General features: G+C 48.7%; 3 protein-coding genes across 3 annotated transcripts; 1 reads left to right on the top strand and 2 right to left on the bottom strand.

Annotated features, from left to right (window-relative positions):
- Nucleotides 1-63: 63 nt before the first annotated feature.
- On the bottom strand, nt 64-2,661 carry FSST1_012029 (putative peptidase family-domain-containing protein; the record flags this gene model as incomplete). The annotated part of the gene is made up of 4 exons (XM_083235218.1): nt 64-160; nt 211-337; nt 387-2,109; nt 2,272-2,661. 4 exons carry the CDS (start codon nt 2,659-2,661, stop codon nt 64-66), a joined length of 2,337 nt encoding a protein of 778 aa, XP_083081725.1.
- Nucleotides 2,662-7,141: 4,480 nt separating this feature from the next.
- FSST1_012028 (Whi5 domain-containing protein) lies at nt 7,142-8,300 on the top strand (the record flags this gene model as incomplete). Its single annotated transcript, XM_083235217.1, has 2 exons — nt 7,142-7,213; nt 7,323-8,300. 2 exons carry the CDS (start codon nt 7,142-7,144, stop codon nt 8,298-8,300), a joined length of 1,050 nt encoding a protein of 349 aa, XP_083081724.1.
- A 1,958-nt stretch (nt 8,301-10,258) lies between these two features.
- Nucleotides 10,259-12,682, bottom strand: FSST1_012027 (uncharacterized protein; the record flags this gene model as incomplete). The annotated part of the gene is made up of 1 exon (XM_083235216.1): nt 10,259-12,682. One exon carries the CDS (start codon nt 12,680-12,682, stop codon nt 10,259-10,261), a length of 2,424 nt encoding a protein of 807 aa, XP_083081723.1.

The raw sequence follows: 12,682 nt of genomic DNA, 5'->3' as shown, positions 1-12,682 counted from the left end.
GGATGACTCTTATCCTGTAGTTATCGTGTTCAAAAATTGCCGTAGAGGTGATTGTGCTCGCGTTCATCGTGTGATGATAACCGAGAAGCCGTCGAGCCACTGACCGCATGAGCCAGAAACACCACAGATGATGTATCCTCGAGGCGGTATCAAAGTGCGTCTAACCATGTTAGTAAAGTCAAGTTGATAATGGATAAGTAGTAGACTTACGAATCTCCTCCATGTGCATTGCCATAGATGGGTGACTTGCGACCCAAGCTTGTCAAAATTTGGATACCGTCAATCCAGAAACCGGACCGCACAACAAAACCGCTAATGTATTCACCGCGACGGACATCTGTATCATGTTAGACTCTTGCGCCCCTGTGATTCAATGGAGAACTTGCCGAATTCAAAAGTATCACCTCCTTCCTTACCACCTTTCTTTCCAAACAACTGCCTAGAGTCATCGTCGTAGACGAACTCCATTCCATCGACGGCCATGCCATGGTAGACTACCACACGAGAAAGAATTCGATCTTGTTTGATGGCGCTAAGGAAGACAGCTTCCGTAGGCTGGGTTCCATCCATCTTAGAGCAACCCATTTTCTGGCTTCGGAAACCATTCTTCCCATTCGCGAGCTTGACAAGCGATTCTTTTGAAACAAATTTCTTGTAGTCGTCAATATCGATTGACCCACCTCCATATGACTTGACAGATATCTTCATGGCGCCCTTTCTCTTCTTGTCAGGCAATCTACCTCGTAGCTCACTTTCGCTGAGTGTGACTTGTCGGGATGGGGTTCCTTGGTCAATAGGATACTCGATCCATGCATGACAGACATCATCGCCCTCTACGTATATTTCGACGAAAAAGACACCAGTGGCTGCCACGACTAGGATGTTGCCACTCTCCACAGGGAAAGCCTGAATACCGGTGTCAGTGTTCATAGGAGGGTCGTTGGGGAGACGGAACGCCGGATGAGCTCGGAAGCGCAAGCAGTCAAGGCGATGCCAACCACACTCATCAGCCTGAAGCGCGACTCCACCCTTGGACTTTGTCCTTGTGCAGTAGGCCTCTCGGGCTACGAAAGTGCGGTTAAGTACCACATAGTCTCGCAACATGATGCCGCTCTCCTGGTGTGGGCATCCAAACAGATGTCCCGTCTCATGCATGTGCGCGCCGATACCGATATTGGCAGCTTCCCAAGAGCTTCCAGCTTCGTTACAGTCGTTGGCCACGTGGTTTGTGTCTGTTGGAGTACAGTCGGTGAAAGCAGGGACGACTTCTTCAAAGGTGGATGGGTAGCTGTGAAGGCAGTGCGATCCGAATATTGCCAGCTGCAGATCGCCGTCTCCACCTCCAAGAGCAGCATGGCCGGTCACAGTATTTGCGGCCCTATCCCAATGAGAGTCCAAGAGTAGACACGAGACGTAAAGCTTTTGGCCGGGGAGTGGGTTGAAGTACTTCTTCACAGCTTCAGAGGCAATCTCATACAGAGCACCCTTTTCAGTAGCCTTTTCGTTTTGCTGGGCCTTGTTAAGGTCCCGGATCTCAGCAGTGGTTTTGTCGGTGCGGATAATATGAACCCTGGCTTCGGAACGCATGGTGCCATTCTCTCGGTCACGATAGTTGGCCGAACCTGTTGTCCATTCTTCGTCAAAACGGAATGCGCGCCGTCCAAGTTTGTTCCGCCACATCTGCTCCGAGGTGAATGCTTGCCACAGGTACGCCGCCATTCTGAACTTCTTCACAGCCATCTCCAGTCCATTGCCCTCCTTTTCGGCCCGGGCGGGCGACGCATCGAATGTTTCTGGCGAATCCTTGGCAACTAGTATAGCGAGCTGCAGCGGTGGTGAATTGTTGACTGGGAGCATATGAACGGTAAGATAGGAGGCGTGAATCGGGTTCGAGCTGTTACTGTTGGGTAGTTTGGGACTCGAAAACTCGAAGCGCAACTTGTTTGGTCCTGGTTGCAAGTAAACCAATGCCTTGAAGTGAGAGTTGCAGACGGGCCAGCTGATCGCGGGAAAGTTATCGTCGAGCCGACAAACGTTGAGAGTTCCATCGAGAGCATGTTCGGCGGGGTTCCCAATTGTCCCATAAACAAGAAGAACCTTTTGGTAAACCTAGCACTTGTTAGCAATGGTCGCTATGCAAAGCTGTTGTGGCTTATATGTATTGATAGCATGATGTGTAATAAACCCCTGACGACATGGCTTGCACTTGCAGGTGCGCCACCAGATCGACGAGCCATAGAGCAATTCAGAACGGAAACATCCAAGACATACCCATGCATTTTCCGTTATGTTGACCAACCTTGGGGCGTACGGCGATGATGGGAGGGCCTGCCGTCCGTTGATTGAAGGCGCTCCAAGGCCCGACATGCCGGAAACGCTGTTGCGGTTCGAACTGGACGTGAGTGGTGGTCGCTGTACGATTTGCTGCTGACTTTGACTATGAGAGATCTGAGACTGTCGACGCTGAAGGTGCTGATCTTTGACTTGCAGATGTAATGCAGGATCAGACTGAATATCGATTGATGGCGGCGTCAATGAGCCACTCGAAGGGGACTCTCCCTGGGATGCAGCGCCATCACTAGAAGTGTCTGTTGCAGAGCGATTGGTACGGAAACTGGCCCTCGATCGGCGGCGCAGGCTGTTGAGGAAGGTAGGGGCCATGTCGCCGGCGACTTAGACCTGCTTTTTCTCGGGCTAATTCGTGATATTTGTATGCAAGGGAAAAGAAAAAAAAGAAGCCGCGGGGAATGCAAGCCGTTCAAGCGATCCGTGGCAGAGGGGATAAGACAGAACAGGAAAAAAGAGCGCGAGAGCGAGAGACTGAGTTTGTATGTAGTAACCAAGAAACCGGAGGGCCAAGAATCGAGAGAGGAGAGCCCGCGCTCGTATTGTAAGCTTGGAGGAACGGATGGGGTGGTAATGTAGATTTGTGGTGGAGTGAGATCCCGATTTTGGGGGGTGTATCAAGAAGGCAAGCCGCCCGTGAGATCACTAGCCGTCGCGGCTTCCTTCTTAGAAAAGTTTGGGAAAGGAAGGTTGGAAGGTGCAGAAAAGAAAAAAGGAGGAAGGACGAGGCAGAGAAAACGTGCAGGTACTACTCAGGTACTAAAGTACTAAGGACTACCTACCTATCTACTAGGTAGATATGAGCAACGAGATAAAACAATCCATATTCAAATCAAAATCCACCCTCTTACTCTCGTTTTCATGGGTTACTTTCACCTCTGCCTTGGAAGATAACCCTCAAAGTCGACCCCTGGAAGGATCGGATGGATATGGACGAGTTGGGTATCCCTACCCATCCCTGTTGATTATAGATGACGGAAGATGTTCTGTACCTATGGAAGACAGACAATCTGGACGGCCACAACCGCGGGCAGCAGTAAAAGTGGCTGGTGCGTGCTTCTGCTCCCGCCGAGAACGTGCCAGCCAGATGGAGCTTGGGCCGGAGGATCCGCTGGAATTGGTGGGCTGCGGCCGTTACAACTCTTCTCACCTCGACTCGACTTCAACTTGCAGTCAGTAACTGAGTTTTATTAGGTAGAGTTTGGTTAGAGTCTTTACCAATCACGAGTAGCCAGTCCACGATATCTGATGGTGGCTGGAAGACCAAAGAGGTTGAATCCGAGAAGACATGTCTGAGTTTCTGTATGTAGGCACTAGGAATGTCATGAATTTCATCTCTTTATTGGTCTCTATCTATATCCGTAGGTTGATTAAACAGTCCCTCTGGCGCAGACTAGTTAATCCTTGTACAGGAGTCGGGCCAAGAAGCCAAGCACTCAATATTTGCCGAGTCGAGAGCGATCGTGATCCATAGTGGACTCGTGGGTTCTCTAACCAGGCACAACCACAACTTATCCAATTATCAGTGGAGCTTTGATATTGAATTCAAACAGCCGCATCCGCATCCAGCGGGAACCCAATCTTGAGAGCAATAAACTCAACCAACGGCGTCCGTTAGTTGATGCGCATGCCTCTTCCTTTGCCGATAATGCTCAACATTCAATAGTCGATGAATTCTCGCCGTGCAAGGTAGCAAGCGAGTGATACCTTATGGCTACTCTGCTATGAAAGCACTGATATTGTTTTAAAACATCAAAACGTCGTCACCTCTCAGTCGATGACGTCGAGATAAACAAAACGAAGCCCCTGGTCTCTACCAGCGTCTAGGTGGGACCATCCTGTGCTGGCGCCGATAGTAATAGACCGTCCAACGAAATTGCGCTCTCATTCAAGATCCGACGTTATAAGCTTGAAAGGATGCTGCAATAGTGTGTGTGCATTCGGGGGATAAACCAGTTTAATGGTGGCATGATTGCGAGGCCTTTCTCAAATGCTGCTTTGCTAGCGCATGCGCCTCATGCACACAACTTTAGAAATGCGACACAACAGTCTTTCTCTGGTGAGCGGTCCAAAGAATGGAATTCAAGGTTTTTTCCATAGCTAAAATGGTGCGTATCTAACTCAGCTACGGCCATCCATCTCGTTTCAGATCTCGGGAGAATTCAAGGCACTGCTCGTCAGGGCTCCATACACTGTAACGCCGATCGGGCATGTGAAATTTGGTGATACTTTTCTATTAGGGATTATCCTGTTTTGAAGCGAAATTTATTCGCCCATCCCACATCAAGATAAAATGAAGAGAAAATAAGAAAACAAGTATACAGCAGACATACTTTTACTACTATAGGTACATATGCTAAAGACAACGCGCATATCTTGTTAAACCCAAAGTAAAAGATCCACGTATGCAGAATGCACCTCTGAGGGGTATTTTACAAGGAGGGTGAGCTGATGGATACGATACTGGGTGATGACCAACTGACGACAAAATACTTTGTCCCGTGTTATGATCGAGACGTTGGCATTAAGTAGGTATGGGCAGCCAAGACATTTCTTTATTGTTATGCGTGATCTATAACTTGAGCGCATGGAAACAGAGACCTTGTCAAGCCAACACATCGATAAACTTAGTACGTTTTCCGGAGAGCGCGACGCCGTCTCCGACTCGTCAAGGCCAAAGTTCGTCTATCAATGATGAGAACCAGAGTTCCGCTTCCCCGCTTCTCCAATTGAGCAAAGATGTGTCTCCCAAACTCTCGTATGCTCAATGCGATCGCTCGTCTTACACATGCCTTGTTAAGAGTCCGAGCGTTGATTGGCCAATGGCTTAATCATCAATGTTGGGTTGCTCAGACAGGAAGTTACTTACATGGTGTTATATATCATTTGATGGGGTTCTCCTATGTTTCGTGACATACCGTCTCTTTGCATCGATTAGACTTTGAGAAGCCCCCCCCATCAAATTTGATGGGGTTCTCCTCAAAGTTTGATATCATATCACCTTTCTGAAAGTTGACCAGAGAAGCAAAAGTTGGACAACCTGGTCGAATAATTACCAGATTATAGATGTTATAATACAAATCACAATGCCAACTCTGACTGCTTAGGTAGCTACCGGGACTCGATAAGTACCTACTACGAAAAAAATGTAATGAACCACGCGCAGGATTGATAGGAAATATAACTATGATGTGAGGCTTAATTGAATTTGATAGAACAGCTGCTGTAGGTAGGTCATCAACTTTGCGCAACGAAAAAAAAAAAAAGGGATTTTTTCTTAACAAACTTGAACCAGCGTGCGAACCGTTCGCTAGCGAAATTAAGAGTATAGTAGAGCTCCGTGAAAATCATGCACGGGATCTGCCTCCTTTCCGCTTACCACTATGTAGAGAGGAAAGGAGACAGAATCTCTAAAATTGATCGCCAAGCCGATATTTGGTTAGCCAGTCCCTTGCATGGTGGCCAGTCCGCACCGAGTTTTACTGAATCTCGAAAGCAATCAGGGGCCAATCAAGAAGAAGGATGATCAGCAAGGAGTTGAACAAAGAACAACGACAATAGACTTATAACAATACAGAGAAAAATAGTGTAAAACGTCTTTGCATAATTCTAGTAGATGAATATTACGAATATGGATGGACCAACGTCAACTCGATCTACAATGGTAGAAGTCTATCAAAAGGTCTGATAGTATCCGTAGAGCTGTGAACCAAAAGCCCGGGTTGCATGGAGGCGTCTCTTGCGTTCCAGCTAGGAAAGGAAACGCATTGCTGGCCCAGCAGCGTGAGATCGAGTGAGAAGGCATCATTGTGAAGTGTATGATTGGACAGCATTAACGTGCAAAGTGCATGCATAAATACTTTTTCTCAAAGTACTCAAGTACACTCTACTTGTCTAATTAAAAACTTTCAGGGCTAGTGGGCAAACTGGGGGGTTTCGTTTCCAGAGGAATGTGACCAGATTTTGCGCGGTGGCCCCAGCGACCGGATACTGGAAGAAGCTAGTTGACGTATTGAATGTCAGATCTCATGTTTGGTGATGCCTTCTCGGATGTTGAAATCTAGACAAGTTACAGTTGATGAGTTTTTCCCCCTTTCTTTTCCCTCTCGACTTGGAACAGGCTACTATAAGATACCGTAGTATTTATTAGGTATGCACAGACACCAAGTGCATATCACGACGTCTGTATAAGGATTATAAAGAAGAACAAAGCCTCAACAAAAGCAGTCAATGAACAAAGAAGCAACGATTGTTTACAACACATATCCGAGCTCTACTAGCAGCTATCTAAGCTCCCCCCCCTCCTCCACTCTCCTCTAACTTTCATGCTGCTACAGAGGTCATTAATGGTTACCCGGCCGTAGTAGCACGGAGCCCAAACCGCCTCGGAAGTGTAAGTACCCAGTACTTGATGACGGACACCTGCAGAGCTAGCAGGGTCCACTTGAGCCAACTTTAGCAGGCTCCAGCTCCTTACAGGTACAGTACCTAACTGTAACGGCCCCTCGAGATTGCGTCTGCATTGGATGCTTCTCTTTCTCTCCAAACTTTACTTTGATTCTTCATTCATTCACGCAAACCATCCACCAACCAACTCACCACAATTCACTCCTTGAACCATTTTTTGCGCCTCATCCAACCTGAACCGACTCTCAACCTGTCTACGAGTATTACCAATTATCTATTACCGCCTTTTTAGTCACCTCATCGATCGATTCGACCACTTAGTTTCTTTCATCTTGCACGGCGGTTGCCCCTAGCAGCGAGTGCACAAAGTGCAGTAACAGTAGCAGCAATGTCTTCACCGTGGAAGAAGCAACCAGAGGATGTCGTCGACAGTGTGCTTAAGCGTGCAGAAGTAAGCAAGGTAAGTGATTTAATTCTCTCTACTCAGACTTCATTTCGATTCAATTCTCATTTGAACTCTTCCGCTTCCCCTTGAAAATCACCTTTGACTGACACTTCCCCACTTCTAGATTGCACGCCGTCTGCAGAACCGCCTTGCCCTCGCAAAGTTCAAGACAAAGCATGGCTGGGAAGACCTCACACTCGACTCCATCGAGCCCAAAGTCGAAGAAGAGTTGCGAAGAAAGCGCCTGGCCGAGCCTACAGATGTCCTCTCCGACTCATCATCAAGCGCATCCGATCTCCCATATCCATCGAGGGCTCTCATGAGCTCCCCGATGAAGGCTCCCCTATTCTCAGATGCGATAGGCTCCAGCAACGGCAGTACCGGCCATCGCAAGCGCACATACCTCGCCACTTTTCACGATGTCTCATCGAGCCCCAGCAAACGATTTCGACTCTCTCCTACAGCACACAAATCCTTCGGCAGCAGCAGTGTATGGAAGAACTCGCATCACATTGCACGATCATCCCCTCTGAAGCCCCGGCGGCAACAGCACTTCACTACCTCAGGCGGACCCGATGTCTCCTTTTATCAGCAGGGTCTGATGGGTCGTGACCTGACATCACCTAATTTTGCAGCCCCTTCAGACGATGATGACGATCTTCTGCCTATTCATTCCTTCAACCCTACCAACATTCGATCATCTCCTCCACGCACACCTCCCATGCGGACCCGATCGGTCAACAAGCGAAGCAAAGGCGAGGCCGGTCAAGGTCCTAACGGCAAGACCGGCGAGGAGGGCGCAGATCTCCTCCTTTATCTCGCAGCTTCACCATCACCGGCTGTCAGAACCTCGACAAGAACACGAATGGAACCTCCTTCAACCCCTCCCCAGAAGAATAACAAGATGGATTTGCCTTCATCCATGATGATGACACCTGGCGGGGGTAACATGTTCCCAACCACCCCGAGCCAAGCTTTCGACTTTGCCGAATTTGTCAACATCACACCCAGTCCAGCACAAAAGCCTTTCAAAACGCCAGTCTCGCTCACGGCAACTAGGACGCCCGTGAGCGGAGCGCAACGGCGACTCACGTTCGACTAGTGGTTGTTCTCGAGTTTCGATTTGTTGGCTTGAGGGATACTGGATTGGTGATGAACCAGGATCCCAGTTCCCTGTGTACATGATACCATGACAGCACTTATTGCAGCACCTGCGCAGGTGTGTTTCTCACTTTTATTTTTCATTGTTTGGATCTTGCTCCGACCTTCCGGGGCGTACAGAAACGCTCCCTGTACATGTCTGTTTTTACATACTATTTTTTGCGACGGCGTTTTAGACTAAGCGGCTATGGCATGAAATGTCTTTTTTTTTGTCTCCCCTCGAGGAGGCTGCAGGAGGCCGTATCCCGTACGGAGACCTGGAGGATAGTATACTACTATTTGGTGGTTGAGTTATCTCATCTCGGTTGAGGTGAAGCTTTGATAAAATGAAGATTGCATTCTGGGCCGGTTCAGGAGAAAAGGGGTAATTTTACCTAGGGTATCTATCTAGATGGATTGACGGAACGGCTTATGGACAATGTGATTACTACTACTTTATTATTAACTTGACTAAATCATTGTTCAACATTATTTTCCCTTTATTCCTTTACTTTTTGACCTTGGCAGTGAAGTGACTTGGTCGTATGATTGACCACCTCGTGCAAACCCTTTTTTTCTTTTGCTTTTCTGTTAGAGCAAGGATCAAGGCCGTGTTTGGCGCGCGTGCGACGGGCAATTTACGCGCGAAAGACCTGGGCGCGTAGCCAAGACGTGTCCGTCTCGCGCATCGAGACCCCAACTCTTTAATGGAAATGCCGTAAATACCCAATCAGATACAAGTTTCTAGCAGCGTAGGTTTGGCGTCTGATGTCATGAGTTTGTGAGGGATATGCTGGACTAAACAAAGCGTGTTATTTGGTTGGATGGACGTGAATGGGATGTGGATTATCGAGTGGCCCAAGAGTACTTTGCAGACATGTACTCAACCAAAAAGGCAAAGAATGCTACAACAAAGATCAATAAACAAAGAAACTATCATCCTATGCGAGGCTTATCATGCCTTTTTGAACTTCCCAAAAGTTATATTCGGCTATACTCTAGACTCTGGCTATCCTTATATTGAGATACACTGCCAGGGCCGTTATAGCATTTACCGATATTATAAAAGACGGGCATTCCCAATGGGCATAACAAATGAATATGTTGTCGAAATACCCAGTGTTCCTGTCCGCTCCTATAGTTTAATTAATAACTCCCCCTTCACTATCAAGAATTGCCGCACTGCTATTCCCCTCTTCTACAAATGGCGTACTCTCTTCACTAGTATCATGTGATCGACTGGTAGTCAGGGCCTCTACAACTTCTACTTGGTGCAGACTCCAAAGCGATTAAGTCCCGCTTGTGATACCAGAGCCGCGTGCCCTAGTCCAAGTTGCGCATTCTTTAGCCTAGGTTTGACTTTTTGACACTTACGCCTACGGCTGTGAAGCGAATCGAGTCTTTGCCGCATCTGTAGTCTGTGAAACCTCATTCCTGGTACAGAGTACTCATCGAGACATGCCTGAAGAACTCATTCTTCAGCTGAGTAGTACATAATTATTCACAAAAGTCTATTAAGGACAGAGTTTATATAAACTGATAAACATAGATATTGAGGAGCATATTGAACACATCACTGTCAAGCTCAGCAAATAACATGAACAGCACAGTTTTATTAATAGGGTTATATAACTAAAGTCTCGGCGGAGCATAGCAAGCTTTTCTGATTTTGACTCTAGCAGCGACCGTTTTGGCGTGCGTTCTTCAAGGAAAAGAAGGAGAAAAGCCCAGTTCCGTGGTATCATAAGCATAAACGCTGACATCAAACATCAACACCCATCTATCCATCTTCTAAATTTCGTCATCCTCCCCCAGCCTTGCAGCGAGCCATGAATCTTCCAAAAAGAACCTATCTACGATAGTCCTCCGCCGAGATGGAACGAATGGAATTGTTTTTTTTTGTGTCCCTGGTATAACTTCTCACATCATATTGCCATTTCCGTGTCTCCAGGCGTTGTCGTCGTTGCCTCTGAAGTCCTGGGCGGGAACAGGGAAATCGGTCCCATCATCACCATACCGGCTATAGATGCTAGGAACTCGAGGTGGTACGGGAGGCCACTCGCTAACCGAGCTCACTCCACTGGTGTATTTCGAAGTGAAGCTGTCAGCACGAGATTGCCTGTTCGCGTATTGGTTGTTGTTGCTGTTGTTGCCAGCGTTGGCGGTGCTGTAAAATGAGCTAGCAACAGTGTGCCGAGGCACTTGCTGGATGTTGCCGTACATGCTGGGAACAACTCGAGTATCAAGCTCCAAGTCAAATGGATTTGAGTGAACCTTGCCACGCCAAACCTCCTGGGGCTTGAGATTCACGTTGTCACCTGTCGATTGAGGCGTAAGATTCCTTGACATACTTGGGCTTCGTTGTCCAGGCCCTGCATAGGTCGTTGGCGACTGTCGTGCAAGCTCTGGTGACATAATCGAGTCTCCATCAGCGAAAGGATCATCCTCTCGAGCAGGGTGCAATGGACGTGGGACCATTGAGCCATGAGGCGGAACACTATGGGAGTATTCGTGCAAAGGGGCCGGAGGGGCAACAACAGAAGAGTTAGCATCCGAGAACGGGTTAGGGCTTGGTGTTCGTCTTCCGTCGTAACCTTGTTGCTGCATGGGAGGAGCTACTGCCGGAGGATCATTGATGTTCGACTCTCCAAGTAACTCCGCCCACCATCCGTTTTGTGGTTGTTGTCCCGGAGTTAAACTTGCTCTACTATGAGCGCGTGCTACGGCCATAGCTTGACTTTCATGTCCGAATTGGGAGTTTCCTCGACTCATACCGATATGGGAAGCATCGCTCATAGATTGTCGGATGCGTTGACTAAACTTCTTGGCATTGGCGCTCATAGAAGCTGCGACTTTGGTAGATCGGGGTGTTGGGCCCAAAGATTGGTTATCGATCTCATACTTCATCAAGTTACCAGGTGGTGCCCCTGGACGAGCCCCGAGAGGAGTGAGGAGCGTGCTTCTGCGGTGGTGTAATTTGCGTCTTCTCATAAGCCAGAATATGACAAGCGCCAGCATGGATATCCCCAGAATTGAACCAACAACGCTTCCAACAACCATTGGAGGTACATTTGATTCACCATCGGACTTGTCTTTTACAGAGGCATCAGGGCTTTGGGTTTCCGAATGTTCACTTCCGGCAGTTGCACTGAGATCAATTGTTGTGACAACACCATCAGCCAGGGTCGCAGTGGTATATAGGGGCTCAGAACCAGAAACGCCCGTCTCGCCGTCATCATCACCAAAGCTATCAGATGTTTGGGTGGATTCGGCAACAGACGCGTCAGTGCTGGTCCCTCGTCGGGTTTGGAGAGTTGTCGACCGAGTCGGAGGGCCAGTATAAGTGAATGGTGCAGTGTCAAACTGAAGAACCTCGGAAGTGGGTGTTGCAGACAGCGACAAGGATGACTCCGTCTCGATAATTAGACGAGCATTCTCCGGTGTGTTTCCAGGCCCTCCTTGCGTAGCTGCTTGAGAAGGGTTTGGAGCCGCTGTCGTCGCAGGGTCAGGCCCGTCGAGTGACGTCTCTCCTACGGCAGGCTGGGAAGAAGTTTGAACAGTATTCTCAGCATCCGTCGTCGCAGGACCAGGTAAATCTATTGGGCTAGTTGACTCTGTCGTCTCCTGTGGTGCCTCCTGCGAAGTTGACTCCGCGATCGGCTCGATAGCGGTTGTCGTTTCTTGGGACACTTCCTGGGACGTGGATTGAGGAGTCGGGGAGACAGAGCTTGTCATCTCGGGTAAAGTCGCGGGTGGTGCAGGTTCAGGTTCTTGCCCAGGTACAGTAGTAGGAACCGGATTGACCTCCTGACTTGTAGGAGGGATGAAAGATGCAAATTGAGGGGCATCGCCATCTGCTACGGGAACTTCGGCAGGAGGCTCCTGTTCAGGCACAGTCGTAGGGGCAGGAGCGGCCTCTTCACTCGTGGGAGGGATAAAAGATGCAAATTGCGGAGTATCTCCATTGTTTGCAGGAACATCGGCGGGAGGCTCTTGTACAGGCTCGGTAGTGGGAACTGGGCTGACCTCTTGACTCGTAATAGGGACAAAGGTTCCAAACTCAGCATTCCCATCATCTACAGGAACCTCGTTAGGGGGTTCTTGACCAGGTGCGGTCGTGGGAACAGGACTGATTTGTTGACTTGTAGGAGGGATGAAAGACGCAAACTGCGGATCATCTCCATCTGCTACGGGAGCCTCGGGAGGAGGTGGCACGTCTCCAGCAGGTGGTGTTGAAACGGTTGGCAGAGCGGCGCTATCGGCATCCTTTGTGGTGTTGGAAGGAACATAATGTGTGACCACGACAGTTGTCGGGACTGGGACGACAACGACACGAGACTCCAT

The sequence above is a fragment of the Fusarium sambucinum genome, chromosome III, assembly GCF_050947815.1.
Source record: "Fusarium sambucinum isolate potato_lamoka chromosome III, whole genome shotgun sequence".
NCBI classification, from domain to species: domain Eukaryota; kingdom Fungi; phylum Ascomycota; class Sordariomycetes; order Hypocreales; family Nectriaceae; genus Fusarium; species Fusarium sambucinum.
The sequence above is the reverse complement of the archived record's forward strand: the minus strand, read 5'-3'. Positions and strand labels throughout refer to the sequence as shown.